The sequence below is a fragment of the Heterocephalus glaber genome, unplaced genomic scaffold (assembly GCF_053883595.1).
Source record: "Heterocephalus glaber isolate CG9 unplaced genomic scaffold, H.glaber_assembly_v1.0 deba00000936, whole genome shotgun sequence".
NCBI classification, from domain to species: Eukaryota; Metazoa; Chordata; class Mammalia; order Rodentia; family Bathyergidae; genus Heterocephalus; species Heterocephalus glaber.
The window spans coordinates 210,823-226,287 of record NW_028258172.1 but is presented as its reverse complement, the minus strand read 5'-3'; the positions used below and the strand labels follow the sequence as shown (position 1 = coordinate 226,287).

The 15,465-nt window shown below is 40.3% G+C and overlaps 1 protein-coding gene across 5 annotated transcripts in view; it reads left to right on the top strand.

Moving 5' to 3' along the window:
- Positions 1 to 15,465, top strand: part of Pfkfb1 (6-phosphofructo-2-kinase/fructose-2,6-biphosphatase 1) — a 78,504-nt gene that overhangs the window by 52,161 nt on the left and 10,878 nt on the right. For 4 of the 5 annotated variants that reach the window (XM_021251239.2, XM_021251238.2, XM_004873558.4 and 1 more), the window contains exon 9: positions 8,383 to 8,529. The exons of the other annotated variant lie outside the window; for it this stretch is intronic. In XM_021251239.2, the coding sequence (XP_021106898.1) occupies positions 8,383 to 8,529 (147 nt within the window). The remainder of the gene's footprint in view (positions 1 to 8,382; positions 8,530 to 15,465) is intronic. 5 annotated transcript variants of the gene reach the window in all.

The following is a 15,465-nucleotide window of genomic DNA, read 5'->3' as shown; positions in this document are numbered from 1 at the left end:
CATGTGTGTCCTTAAGAGTATCACCTCAATGTGCATCCGCTTAGGTATAAATGTCTATAATTTCTCATTTTTTATGGCTGAGTAGTACTCCATTTTATAAAAAAAACACATTTTCTTGATCCAGTCTCCAGTTGATGGGCATTTGGGCTGTTTCCAAGTTTTAGTTATTACAAACTGTGTTGCTATGAACATGGGTGCACATATATCACTGTGGTATGATTCTTTTAATTCTTTGGGGAAGAGCCCCAGCAGTGGAATAGTGGGATCAAATGGGACTTCCAGTCCTAGTTCTTTGAGGTATCTCCATACTGATTTCCACAGTGGTTGCACCAGTCTACACTCCCACCAGCAGTGGAGCAGGGTTCCTCTTTCCCCACAGCCCCGCCAGCATTTGATGATAGGAGCCATTCTTTCTGAAGTGAAGTGGAATCTCCACGTTGTTTTCATTTGCATCTCTCCAATGACCAGTGATGTTGAACATTTTTTTCAGTTATCTATTTGCTATTTCTACTTCTTTGTCTGAGAAATGTCTGTTCATTTCAGATGCCCATTTTCGGATTGGGTCTTTAAATTTGGGAGGTCTGATCTTTTTAAGTTCTTTATAGATTCGAGATAGTAGACCTTTGTCTGAGGAAGAGCAGGTGAAGATTTTTTCCCGCATTGTGGGTTGTCTCTTCACACTGCTGGTGGTTTCTCTTGCTGTGCAGAAGCCTTTTAATAAGAAGAGATCCCATTTGTTGATTGTTTGTGCTAGTTCACAGGCAACTGAGGTTTTGTTCATAAAATCTTTTCCTACATCAATGTCTTCAAGGGTTCTACATAACCTCTGTTCCAACTAGTTCAGAGTTTCTATTTTAATATTTAGATCTTTAATCCATTTTGATTTTAGTTTAGTGCATGGTGAGAGATATAGGTCTAGTTTTAATCTTTGGCGAGTTGAAGCCCAATTTTTCCAGCACCATTTATTAAAGAGGCTATCTTTCCTCCAGTGAGGGTGTTTGCCTCCTTTGTCGAAGATGAGATGGCTGAGTGTGTCTGGCATTGTTTCTGCATCTTCTAATATGTTCCACTGGTCCTCAAGTCTGTTTCTTTGCCAGTACCATGCTGTTTTTATCGCAGTAGCTTTGCAGTATAGTTGCAGGTTGGAGATTGTGATACCCCCTGCCATGTCTCTGTTACCTAGAATTGCTTTTGCTATTCTGGGTCTCTTCTTGTTCCAAATGAATTTTTGGATTGTTTTCTCAAGGTCTATGAAGTATGCTGCTGGGATCTCAATTGGAATTGCATTAAATCTATATAGCAGTTTTGGAAGTATGGCCATTTTCACTATATTAATCCTTCCTACCCAGGAGCAGGGGATGTCTGTCCATTTTCTGATATCATCTTCAATCTCTTTTCAGAGTGCCATAGTTTTCAGAGAAGAGGTCTTTGATTTCTTTTGTTAGGATGATTCCTAGGTATTTCATTTTTTTGGATGCTATTGTGAAAGGAATTATTTGCCCTATTTCTCTCTCAGTGAGTCTGTCATTGGTGTAGAGGAAAATTATTGATTTTTGTGTGTTGACCTTGTAACCAGCTACTTGACTGAATTTGGTTATTAAGTCTAGAAGACTTTTGGGGGAGTTCTTGGGGTCTTCTATACACAGTATCATGTCATCTGCAAATAATGACAATTTGACTTCTTCATTTCTTATCTTTATTCCTTTTATTTCTTTCTCTTGTTTAATTGCTGTGTCTAATGTTTCCAGAACTATATTGAACAAGAGTGGTAATAGTGGACATCCTTGTCTTGTTCCTGATTTTAGTGTGAAGGATTTCAGTTTTTGACCATTTAGTATGATAATTGGCTGTTGATTTTTCATAGATGGTTTCTATCAGTTTGAGGTAGAGACCATCTATTCCAATTTTTTGTAGAGTTTTTATGATAAATGCATGTTGAATTTTGTCAAGTGCTTTTTCTGCATCCATGGAGATAATCATATGGTTTTTGTCCTTGGCTCTATTGATATAGTGTATTACATTGATTGATTTTCATATATTGACCATCCCTGCATCCCTGGGATGAATCCCACTTGATCAGGGTGTATGATCTTCTTGATGATCTTCTGCATTCTGTTTGCCAGTATCTTATTAAGGATTTTTCCATCTATGTTCATTAGTGAGATTGGCCTGTAGTTCTCTTTTTCAGTTGGGTCTTTCTCTGCTTTGGGGATCAAGGTGATGCTTGCTTCCAGGAAGGAATTTGGGTGTATTGCTCCCTTTCAATTTCATTGAAGAGTTTGAACAGTAGTGGCAGCAGTTCCTCTCTAAATGTCTTGTAGAATTCAGCAGTGAAGCCATCAGGGCCCGGGCTTTTCTTAGTTGATAAGTTTTTAATTACATTTCCAATTTCATTGGTTGATTTTGCGTTGTTCAGAATTTTTAGGTCTTCTTCGTTCAACTTTGGTAATTCATATGTATCTAGGAATCTGTCCATTTCTTCTGTGTTTTCCATCTTATTGGTGTATAGGTTCTGGAAGTAGATATTGATGATCCTCTGGATTTCTGCTGGGTCTGTTGTAATTTCACCCTTTTCATTCCTAATTGCATGGATTTGGGCCTTTCCTTTCCTTTTTCTGACAAGGTTGGCTAAGTGTTTGTCAATTTTGTTGATTCTTTCAAAGAACCAACTCTTGGCTTCATTGATTTTTTGTATCATTCTCTTAGCCTCCATTGCATTGATTTCTCCTCTGATCTCTATAATTTCCTCCCTTGTATGAGCTTTGGGGTTGTCCTGCTCTTCTTTTTCTAGAAGCTTGAGGTTCAGCATCAGGTTGTTTAATTGGGATCATTCTGTTTTCCTAATATGCGTGTTCACTGCTATGAGTTTCCCTCGTAAGACAGCTTTCATTGTGTCCCATTGATTCCAGTATGTTGCATTGTCATTATCATTTAATTGAGGGAACTGTCTGATTTCTTCTTTAATTTCCTCTGTGACCCATTGGTTATTCAGAAGTGTGTTGTTCAATTTCCACGTGTTTATGAAACTTTTTGAGTTTCTTTTGCTATGGATCTCCAATTTCATCTCACTATGGTCTGATAATATACAGGGGATAACTTCAATTCCTTTGCACTTACCTAAACATGTTCTATGTGTGAGTATGTGGCCCATTTTGGAGAATGACCCATGTGCAGCTGAGAAGAATGTGTATTCTGATTTTGTGGGGTGGAAGACTCTGTAAACATCTGTTAAGGTCATTTGTTCAAGAGTTCAATTGAGTTCTAGTATTTCATTACTTATTTTTAGTCTAGTTGATCTATTTATTTGTGACAGTGGGGTGTTGAGGTCCCCCACTACAATTGTATTAGTGCATATATGACTTTTCATGTCTGTTAGTATTCGTTTTATATAGTTGGGTGCACTAGTGTTTGGTGCATAGATATTTATGATTGTCAACTCTTCCTCTTGGATTCTTCCCTTTACAAGGATGTAGTGTCCTTCTTCTTCTCTCTTAATCAGTGTTGGTTTGAAATCTACTTGATCTGTGAAGAGGATCGCTACTCCTGCTTTTTTTCAGGTTCCTGTCGCATGCAGTATTGTTTTCCACCCTTTAACTTTTAGTCTATGAGTTTCCTTTTGAATTATGTGTCTTTCTTATATGTAGCATATTGTTGGGTTTTGCTTCTTGACCCATTCTGCCAGTCTATTTCTTTTGATTGGTGAATTGAGACCATTAACATTGATGGTTATAACTGAAATGTATTGACTTGTCATTGCCATGACTTTTTCTTTTTGTTGGGTTCTCCCCCTTTACATTTAATTTCTTGTCATGCCAGATGGGTTCATTCTGCTTTGCTTCCTGGGGTTGTGATCCTCAATGTCTGTTCCTAGGATATTGTGTAAAATTCTTTGGAGTGCTGGTTTGGTATTCACAAAGTTCCTAAGGTGCTCTTTGTCATGAAAGTATCTTATTTCTCCATCCATTTTGAAAGATAGTTTTGCAGGGTACATCAATCTGGGTTGGTGGCTGTTTTCTTTTAGGGCTTGGAATATGTCATTCAAAGCTCTTCTTGCCTTGATGGTTTGTGTTGAGAAGTCTGCTGTGATTCTGATGGGCTTTCCTTTGTATGTGATTTGTTTCTTTTCTCTGACTGCTTGGAGAACTTTGTTCTTCTGTTGTGTTTCTGAAATCTTAACAATTATATGCCTATGTATTGATTTTTTTTTGATCAAGGCTATTTGGAGTCCTATATGCCTCACTTATCTGTATGTCAAGCTCTTTTTCCTTGCTTGGGACGTTTTCTGCCATTATTTCTGTGAAGAGATTTTTTATGTCATCTGCACTCTCTCCTGTTTCTTCATTGAGCCCAATCAGTCTTATGTTATTCTTCTTTGCATCATCTAGCAGCTGCTGGCTTGATTTCTCATGTTCCCTTATAGTTATGAAGCAATTTTTCTTTTCCTGGTCACTAATTGCAATCTTGTCTTCTATATCTGAAATTCTGTCCTCACACTGGCTCATTCTGCTGTGTAGACTTTCAGTGAAGGTTTTCATGTCCTGGAAATCTATCTGCATCTGTTTTATGGATTCCATTTGTTTCTTATGTTGAGATTCCATCATGTTCCTCAGCTCCTCTCTAGATTTATTAATCATGTCTTGCACTAGGGGCACAATTTCTCCTGTTATCTGAGAAATTATTTCTGATTTCATTTTTTCCAGATCCCCTTTTATTGCCAGTTCAGTGGGTCCAGGTAGTTGAGTATCAGAGTGTTCCATCTCATTTCCCTTTGGGGTTGCTGTAGGTGATCTGGAAGTCTGGTTTTGAGACTTATTTATGTGTTTTCTCATTTCGACTGGGGTGGGGGGCTGTTAGTGCCTGCACGGATTACCTCCTCTGAGCTGGGTGAGGTGGGACAGGGGCTGGGAGCAGCGGTAGGGATGGTGACGCAGAAGCCCTTTCCTGTGGGCTGGGAGCAGCCGGAGGAATGGTGGCTGGGAAACCCCTTCCTCTGGACCATGGGCAGTGGGATGGTGGCTCAGAAGCCTTTCCCTCTGGGCCGGGAGTGGTGGGAGGGATGGTGGCCCGGAAGCCCCTTCTTCTGGGCCAGGAGCAGTGGGACAGAAGGTGGTCCAAAAGCCCTTTCCTCTGGGCTGGGAGCAGCGGGTGGGATGCTGACTGGGAAGCCCCTTCCTCTGGACCAGGAGCAGTGGGACGACGGCTCAGAAGCCCCTACCTCTGGGCTGGGAACAGTGGGACTCAGTACCTTGGTCTGGTGGTCTAGTGTCCTCTGCATCTTTGTAGTGTGGAACCAGGTGGCTGCCTGTCTGCAGCGGGGTGATTTGGTGTCTTCCGTGTGACTCAGGATCTCAGTAGGGTGTGCACAGACCTTCCTGTGTGCAGCGGGCTGATTCCGCGTGACTGGGGACCTCGGTAGGGTGTGCACAGACCTGCCTGTCTGCAGTGGGCTGATTCCTCTTGGTTCTTATTTTATTTCCCATTCCCCTGCCCTTCCTTCAACCCCTCCACCCTTCCCTATTTACAAAGACTTTGTTTCTGTTTTTTCTTTTTCTCGTATTTATTCCTTTCCCTTCCCCTAACCCTCCTACCTCCCCTTCCCCTTTGGGCCTTATCTTCCTATTTCCCATTATCTATTACACATTTTGATCCTTATTTACACTTTTAGTTTCTCACACCAGAGAAACTATTCAGCATTTATGCATCTTTATTGCCTCCTCCACTCGCTTCCCAGGCCCAGTTTCTGCTCTAAAATCTGGTCGAAGAAGCCCTCCTCATCTACTCCTCCTTCTCCTAGGAAGTTCATGGAGCCCTGGGCTCCATCTCTACTCATTCTGGTTGTCTCTGACTCTCTCAGGGCACAAATCTCTTCTTCCCAGGTGGATATAGTGACCTGCACATTCTGGGTGCTGGATCTATAAGAAGATCCATTTTCCCAGCACCTGTCCCTGTGGCTGGGCTTGATAGCACAGGTGTTGCTTGCTGAGAGGATCACTTTGAATGGGACAAGTGGAAAATTGAGTGCAGAAGGGACATTCATGGTCATTGTTATTATTACCACATATTGGATATCTATGCACAGTCATGGTACCATTTGCTGCCACATATATGGCCTCATTTAATCTTTACAATAGCTGCATGGGAGGGGACAGTAGCTCCTATTACTAGTGTATTGATTGGATCCAGAGAGGAGCATAAGGTGGCCCCAGATCACAGAACTTGCACAGGACAGAACTATGACTTACCAGGCCTACCTGCCTGGTCTCAGCCTCCCTGCTAGAGAAATGGGAGTTGTCCCTGCCACAGTGCTGCCTCAGAAGGCTCAGTGCTCAGAGCTCCTTTCTGTTATCTGTAGACTGGCAGCCTGTCCATGAGGTAGACTCTGATCTGACTCCCACCTCTCCTGCTCCTCAGAGCAGAGTCTACTGAATCATCAGCCCACGCCCATGGCACCACATGCACCCCAAGGTTTTTTGAATGAAGCTTGCCCTGGCACTGACACCACAGTTTAGAGCTATCTGAGCCTGTAGCCATCTCTCCCTGTGTGCCTCTCATACATGTAAACAAGTGCATGTGCACATACATGCCAGGCTCAAACCTTCACAATCATGAGCACAGTGTACCAGGTCTAGTTTTCAAATACTTTCCCATTGATTATCTCACCAGTCACCAAAGTTGTCACTCATGCAGCACCTATTAAGTACCAGGGAATGGTCTGGATGCTCCTTACCCATCATCTAAAGTGATACTTAGAGACTAGTGTGCTGCTGAAATCTTACAGGCAGAATACAAGGCTAGTGAGGATCATGGTTGCATCCAGTGGCACACAGGGATCATAAGGAAGCTGAGAGTGAGGGTTAACCCAAATCTGCTACCTCACATGCAAGAACTCCTTCTGCCAGAGCACTGACCGCTAACTCATAACTGCCCTTAAATATACACATAAAATACCTGTATTTGTAGATATAGATGTGTGCTGGTGTGCATTAATGCAGATCTTACTAGCATATACCATCTGTGATTTATAACACATCTATTCACAGAAGGAGAGTGGATCCTTTGCTTTCCTGGGTTTCCACAGTCCTTTGTGGTTCTTCTCAGGGCTTCCATTATTCCTTCCCTATATTGGATATATTTTGAGAACAAGAATACCAAAGCACCTAGCAGGGACATACACACTCAATATATATGTATATTTTTGAGTGCCCTTCAAACTTGGGTACCAGAAACCTCACTCAAGTAATGGTAATTCACAGCATGAAAGAGAAATTTCTCCCAAATCCCATTCTCTCCATTTCCAGACCAAATTCTCAATATCATGAACTCTAGAATCCATGGCCTGGAACCTGCTTCAAGTGCCTTCAATGGCCTATCTTGAGAGTCTGTCTGCCTGAGTATGGGACATATCACAGGAGTGTTCATCCTTAGGCCAATGGATAGCCAAGGGGTCACTCTTTGTGGAGCATGGAGATCAGCGTAGATGAGGTATGAACAGAACTCGATCATATGTCTTGATAATATACAAACATATACTTAAGGCCCCTAGAAGTGTAGGATGGCCCCAGAAATGGAAGGACAAAGGAGGTAGATGTGGGTGTGGTCCCACTAGTTCTACTCTTGCCCTAGGTGCTACAAATATTAGAATGAATGTTTATGTTTATACCATAGTAAGGGGTTAACTGAGCAAGTATCAGTGACTACACACACACATAGATATACATAAGCACTCTTTTCTATTTACTTTTAATCACATGAGGAAGAGTATGACTATTTTGGTTTTTTGGCTTTTTTATATTTTGTAATTTTACATTTTTTGATACAATTGATATTTCAGCACTATATGTACATATGTATATATTTCCATCACTTCAGCTATCATTTCTTTGTAGTAATTCTCTCTTCTAGCTACAATGATGCCTCAGTTCACGAAATTAATTTGTTCTGTGATTTTGAAAAAGATGGCCACATTTCTGTTTGTGTGGGAAAGATGGCTGTGGTCGTGTTTGTCACCCAATACAGAGTTTGCAAAGAAAAACAAAATTTTGCCAAATGCTTCTATTTGTGCACCAAATTGTTTGCAAACAAAAGTGTTGTGAACTGAGGCACCACTGTATTTTGAAATATAGCTCACCTTATTTTTAACTATGGTTATTAATCCACTGTATAATAGAATACCAGAACTTATTTGTCCTGTAGCCTTGTACTTATTGATCAACCTCTCCTCTAACAGTATGCATTTTGATAAATCTGGAACATTCAAACTCTGCTCTTGCTTATTCATCACTACTCCATTATTTGTGGCAAATTTGAGCTCATTCTCTTGGTTCCCTTATCCTTTCTCACTTCTCTTTTTCCCTTCTTCTCTCCTGTACTCCCATATCCCAGTATGCCTATGCCCTGGCCAACTTCATTCGGTCCCAGGGTATCAGCTCCCTGAAGGTGTGGACCAGCCACATGAAGAGAACTATTCAGACAGCTGAGGCCCTCGGTGTCCCCTATGAACAGTGGAAGGCCCTGAATGAGATTGATGCGGTAAGATAGGAAGTGTAAATCTCCTGATAGATGGAGTGATTTGGATCTGAGCTTGTTGCCTTGATTGGCTCTGTTCCAGCCCCTATGAGGAACTTAACTCAATGAATATTTCTTGACAAGCAGCCATGTTCCAGACACCATTCTCTGTCTTGGATAGTGGGAGCCAGAATAGCCAAGGTCTTTGCCCCCATGGAGCCCATAGGCAGGGGGAGGGGGAATGTACAAAGGGCTACGGAGGATCAGAAGATGAAGGTACTCCTGACAAGATTTGGGGAGGAGATTCATAAGGAAAGCTTCCTGAAGGAAACTAGAGGTGAGATAAGAAGCAGGAAAAATGGTTTGAGACTGGGACAATAAATTTTAGTTCAGGGACAGAGAACAGCACATGTAAAGGCCCAGAGATGAGAACAGAGTATGGCATGTTCATAGAACCAAGAGATGCTGGGACAGTGATAAGTCTAGAGAGAAAGGAGATAAGACTGGAAAAAAGACTCAAGCCATACTGATGAATTTAGATTCTTCCCTAAAAGCAACTGGAAGCCGCTGACATAGTCTAAGTACAAAAGGAGTGATCTGAACGTTATACAGATGTTTTAAAGCCTGCTCTGAGCATGTGTGGAGACTAGCTGGGAAGAATAACAGAATGAGTATTTAGACCAGTCAGGAAATGGCTGTATTAGTGTGTCAAGAAGTAAGGACATGTGAGACCAAGTAGTGGCATTAGAGATGGAATGAAGAAGCAGGACTTGGGGAGTGTTTCCAAGATAGCAACAATGTGTGACTTGATGATGCACTGATTGTAAGAACTAAGGAATAGGAAGGAGCAAAGGATCCAACCCCGGTGAAGTGGCAGTCTCTCTTCAGGGACAGGTTTTCCTGTGAGCTCTTTGAGAAAGATTTTTCCTTTCCCTGTCTTACCTGTGCTATAGGTACACTGGCACTGGGTCCACAGGTTATGGTTGTTAGACCCCAACATTAGAACGTCACTAGAGGTATAGGTAACTTGCTTGCCTGCTACATATTCTTCTATAGATAAGACATGTATGTGTGTGTATATTCATATGTATGGTTATAAATATAGTCATGCAAAGGTACACATATTTAGAAAAGTGCTGTATAGTGCTATTCAATATGTCACATACATTTACAATAAAATACATGCATGAAAATATGTAAACTCTTCATCATAAGATTTTGGCTACTGCTTATTTCTGGCCCACATGTGGTGTTAACCTTTATGGAATACCTACTTTTTTTTCAGGTTCTTGGATAATACTAGAGGCAGAGATTAATCTTGACTGAGTTGACTCATGCTGAATTGGTTCAAGTCAATCCTGTCTTGATTGAGTTTTCAGGGTAAACAGGGCAAGCAGAGGAATACAAAACAGCATGACTCTGCTTAGTGAAACCATGGTCACATACATAGAAGCTAGGGCAAGCACCTTGACCTCGCCAGGATATGCCTAGAGGAAGTAATACCTATCAGAAACCTGAGAGTTAAGTGGCAGTGAACCAGGTAGAAAGGATCTGGAATGGTGTTCTGGGCAGAGAGAGCAGCATAAGCAAAAAGTATCATGTGTATATACGGATTCTGAAGTTGTAGCAGTGAAGACAGGGAGGAAAAAAAGATTTGAGAGAAGTTTAAGAATTAGAATCCCAGAAATTGGCTATAGGGGATGGATAAGGAAGAAGCAAGAACTTAAAATGATGCCTAAGCTTAAGGTTTATTTGCTATTGTTGATAATTATATTAATGTTTAATTCCATTGATTCTTTTAAATGTGCCTTATACCTCTTATATTAGTATATTTCATATATGTTATTTCTAATATTCAAAACACTTCTATAAGTTGTAATTCTTATTTTCCAAATGAGGAAAATAAAATTCACAGAGGTTAGAAAATTTGCTTTTAGGTCAAAAAGGAGTCACAGGCAAAAAGCTCCAACATGCTTCAGAATAGAAAGTTGAAGCCATTTCCCATTCATGATAAAAATGCTACAAAAAATTGGAATAGAAGGTTTTTATCTCAACCTGATTAAGTTATCTATGAAAAACCAATAGCCAACATCATACTAAATGGTCAAAAACTGAAAACTTTCACGCTAAAATCAGGAACAAGACAAGGATGCCCACTATCACCACTCCTATTCAATATAGTTCTGGAAACATTAGCCACAGCAATTAGACGAGAGAAAGAAATAAAAGGAATAAAGATAGGAAAGGCAGAAGTTAACCTGTCATTATTTGCTGATGATATGATACTTTACAAAGAAGACCCAAAAATCTCTACCAATAGACTTCTAGACTTAATTGACAGATTCAGTAGAGTAGCTGGATACAAGATCAACACTCAAAAAACAATAGCTTTCTTATACATAAATAGCAGACTCACTGAGAGAGAAATTAGGGAAACAATTCCTTTTACAATAGCATCCAAAAAACCAGAAATATCTAGGAATCAGTCTAACAAAGGAAGCAAAAGAACTCTACACTGAAAACTACAGTACCCTGAAAAAGGAGATCAAGAAGGATACAGGAAAATGGGAAGATATCCCTTGTTCCTGGGTAGGAAGAACCAATATAGTGAAAATGGCCATACTTCCAAAACTACTATATAGATTTAAAGTAATGCCAATTGAAATTCCAACAATATACTTCACAGAACTAGAGAAAACAATCCAAAAATTCATTTGGAACCAGAAGAGACCTAGAATAGCAAAAGCAATTCTGGGCAACAGAGACATGGCTAGGGGTATCACAATACCCAACTTGAAGCTATACTACAAAGCTACTGTGATAAAAACAGCCTGGTACTGAAAAAGAAACAGACCTGAGGATCAGTGGAATAGATTAGAAGATGCAGAAACAACTTCAGACATACTCAGCCACCTCATCTTTGACAAAGGAGGCAACCACCCTCATTGGAAGAAAGATAGCCTATTTAATAAATGGTGTTGGAAAAACTGGATTTTAACTTGCCAGAAATTAAAACTAGACCCATATCTATCACCATGCAGTAAACTAAGATCGAAGTGGATTAAAGATCTAAATATTAAGACAAAACACTAAACTTGCTGGAAGATAAGTTAGGTAGAACTCTTGAAGATATTGACATAGGAAAAGACTTTATGAACAAAACCTCAATAGCACAGGAACTAGCAGAAAGAATCAACAACTCGGATTTCATCTTATTAAAAAGCTTCTGCACAGCAAGAGAAACCACCAACAGAGCTAACAGTCAACCCACAATGTAGGAAAAAAATTTTAGCAGCTGTAACTCAGACAAAGGGTTACTATCTAGAATATATAACGAACTGAAAAAAATTAGACCCCCCAAATTCAAAGACCCAATTCAGAAATGGGCATCTGAAATGAACAGACATTTCTCAGGCAAAGAAGTAAAAGCAGCAAATAAACATATGAAAAAATGTTGAACATCACTGGTTATTCGAGAGATGCGGATGAAAACAACACTGAGATTTCACCTCACCCAGAAAGAGTGGCTGCTATCAAGAAGTCAACCAATAGCAAATGCTGGCGGGGGTGTAGAGAGAAAGGAACCTTTCTCCATTGTTGGTGGGAGTGCAGACTGGTGCAACCACTATGGAAATCAGTGTGGAGATACCTCAAAAACTAGGGCTGGAGGTCCCATTTGACCCAGCTATTCCCCTGCTGGGTATTTTTCCAAGAGAATTAAAAGAATCATACCACAGAGATATATGTGCCCCCATGTTTATAGTGGCACAGTTTGTAATAGCTAAAGCTTGGAAGCAGCCCATGTGCCCATCAACTGGAATCTGGATAAAGAAGATGTGGGTTTTTTTAATAAAATGGAGTACTACTCAGCCATAAAGAAGGAGAAACTAGAGTCATTTATAGCTAAATGGATGCATACTGAGGCCCTACTCTTAAGTGAAATAAATAGGACACATATGTGTAAATACCGAATAGTTTCTCTAGTGTGAGAAACTGAGAGTGTTAATAAGGATTAAAAGGATTAAAAACTAATAATTGATACTTTGAAATAGGAAAAGGTCCAAATGGGTAGGGGTGGTGTGAGGAGATGGGGAAAGTAAAGAATGGAAAGAAAAATTGTGAGAAAAGAAAAAAAAGGAAACAAAGTCTATGTAAATAGGGAAGGGTGGAGGGGTGAAGGACTCACAGGTAATGGGAAAAAAAGAACAAAGATACATCATGTACAGGTACAAGCACCCAATGATAAATGTAAATGTATTGTATCCCTAAAATGTACCAATAAAAGAATTTAAGCCAAAAAAAAAAAGAAGAAAGTTGAAGCCATTTTGGAAAAGACTATATCTAATAGGGTCCAGTTTGACACAGCAGAGCTGTTTGTAGGTTATAGTAAAGGTTTAGTTCCTTACCCCCGGGGAAACCTGGTTGATGGTCCCAAAAGACTACAGTCAGAAGCTCCTGCCACCCTGCAGGAAGGCCTTATTGGAATTCACATACTCATAAACTTTAGAAACCCAACATCCATTCCCACCATCAGCAGCAAATACTTCCATTCTGAGGATTTCTTAATAGCCCTGGAAGTTCTCTTATACTCCTGAGGAACTTATTTTCTGAGCCTTCAATTCCTTCCTTTGATGAAGAGAGTATATCTCCCCAAAGCCCATTCTGAAGCCTTTAAGAATTCACTAGCTTTTGTCCTCGGAAATGTATGTGGATACCTGTTTATTTTCTGAAGTATTTAAAGTATGGGTTGGGTTAGAAGAGATAAGAAATGCTATAAAATAGGAAATACTACTGTATTGTGCATACACACACACACATACACACACACACACTTGCACATAGAGTCATAGCTGCCTGCTGTGCATTTGTTTATATTTATATAATGCTCTTTATAGACACAGGAACCCTCTTTTACCAGTTACATCTGTACCATACATGCACATTATATACACTTAGGCAAATATAGACACTCATCAGATACCCACACAGTCATAATCCCATGAACACAATGAAGCATACCATGGATATATACACAGTACAGATACCTAGCCTCAAGCATATTACTGCAAATTCACACAGACCTCAGGCACAGGCACTCATTTATACATACAGCAGAAGCATAAAGAGGGACATCACACTAATGTATACACATGCCATACATACACTATGTTATGGCTTATGTCTAGATGTCTCCCCAGAGCCTCATGCAGTCATAAATGAGGTTTTTCAGAGGTGGCTGGATCTAAGTGTATGGCGCTGGGATTGAGGGTGTATGGTTATGAAATTAGTTTACTGATCACTTTGACATAGTTCTGAGTGTGAACAATGGGAAGGCCCAGGCTTGATGTGAGTGCTACATGCCCAAGGGACAGAAAGTGGGCTGCTATTGTCACTTGTCACTTGCTACTCCACTGCTTTGCTGCCTTCTGCCTACCATGAACTGTTTCTTCTCTGCAGTGCCCCTTTGCCATGCTACCCTGCCTTAGAGCCAGCCAATTATGTACTGAAACTTCTACAAAATGTGAGACAAAATAAACCTTTCCTTCTATAACTTTGGGTATTGTGTATTTTGTCTCATGAATGCAAAAAATAACTAAGACAGATTTAGGTACCAGAAGTGGGGTTATTTCTGTGATTGTACTTGACCAACTGGTTGACACTGGCTTATGGGAAGAGTTTGGGAAGATTTGGACATGCTAGCTAAAGGAGCAGCCCTGGAATGCCTTAAGCTGTATTTGATAGAAGATTCTGGTCAGAGCTCAGAATACTAGAATGCTTATAGAAATAGGCTTAGGAAGTTTCTGCTAAGAAGAAGGACTGCATTGACTGTTGGACTCCAGGCCATGTGTGTTATGTCTTGGCAGAAAGTTTGTCTGCATTTTTCTCCTGTCCAGAGACTTTGTCTGAGACAGAGATTAAGGGCGACAAACAAATTAATCTTACAGAAGAAATTTCAAGACAGGCTAATGTGGAGGCCATGGCATGGCTACTGTTGGGGCTTTTGGCTAGATTTATGTTGAGAATCAAAATCAAAGAGTCCAGGAGAATGATTTAAAATGTTGTAAATTTGGCCAGAAAGGAAGCTCCTATAAAGATGTGGACTGCAAAGATGGAAAAGAAGAAAACTTGGTTGCTGAGAAGGAACAGGACAACAGAAAACATGACTGGAGGACATCACAGTGAACCACAGGAATCTACCCTTGACAGCCTCAAAGTTCCAAGGAATTTGGAATACGCATGCAGTCTTATTCAACATTTTATCACTGTGACCAAATATCTGAGAAAAACTTCAAGGAGGAATGATTTATTTTGACTCATGGTTTCAAAGGTTTCAATTCATGATCTTCTGGCTCCAAGGCAAAAACATGACAGAAGGACATGATGTAAGAAAATTGCTCACCGCATGGCAGCCAGGAAGCAGAGAAAAAGGAGGAAAGCTAGAGACAAGGAGCTAAGGACCAGATATATTCCCCATGGTCACAGTCCCATTCTCCACTCTCTTCAACTAGGTACCACCTCCTCCTGATCTCCCAATAATGTCAGCAAATTATGCTCTCATAAGAGTGCTAATCCATGAATGAAATTAGAGCCCTCACTATCAAATCACTTCCCCAAAGCCCATCAGCTAGCCTTTGGGGAACCTAATAGATTCAAACAATAGCACATAAACCACACTCACACAAACACACTTCATATGCTGAGACAAATATACTAAAAAACACAAGACATAAGTTCTTAAACACATCACAAATACATTTTATAAGCATGCTGCACACACATTTGTAAATACAATCACAAATCCTTATGCTTTCATATTTACGAAAATACATACTTATATGTATAAGTTGCACCTATAGACCTACTGAGACAGTCATAGAAAAGCACCATACACTTAATCTGAATACATCCATCCAGGTACACGTTTTCTCACACCCACATAGCCACACACTTCATGCATAC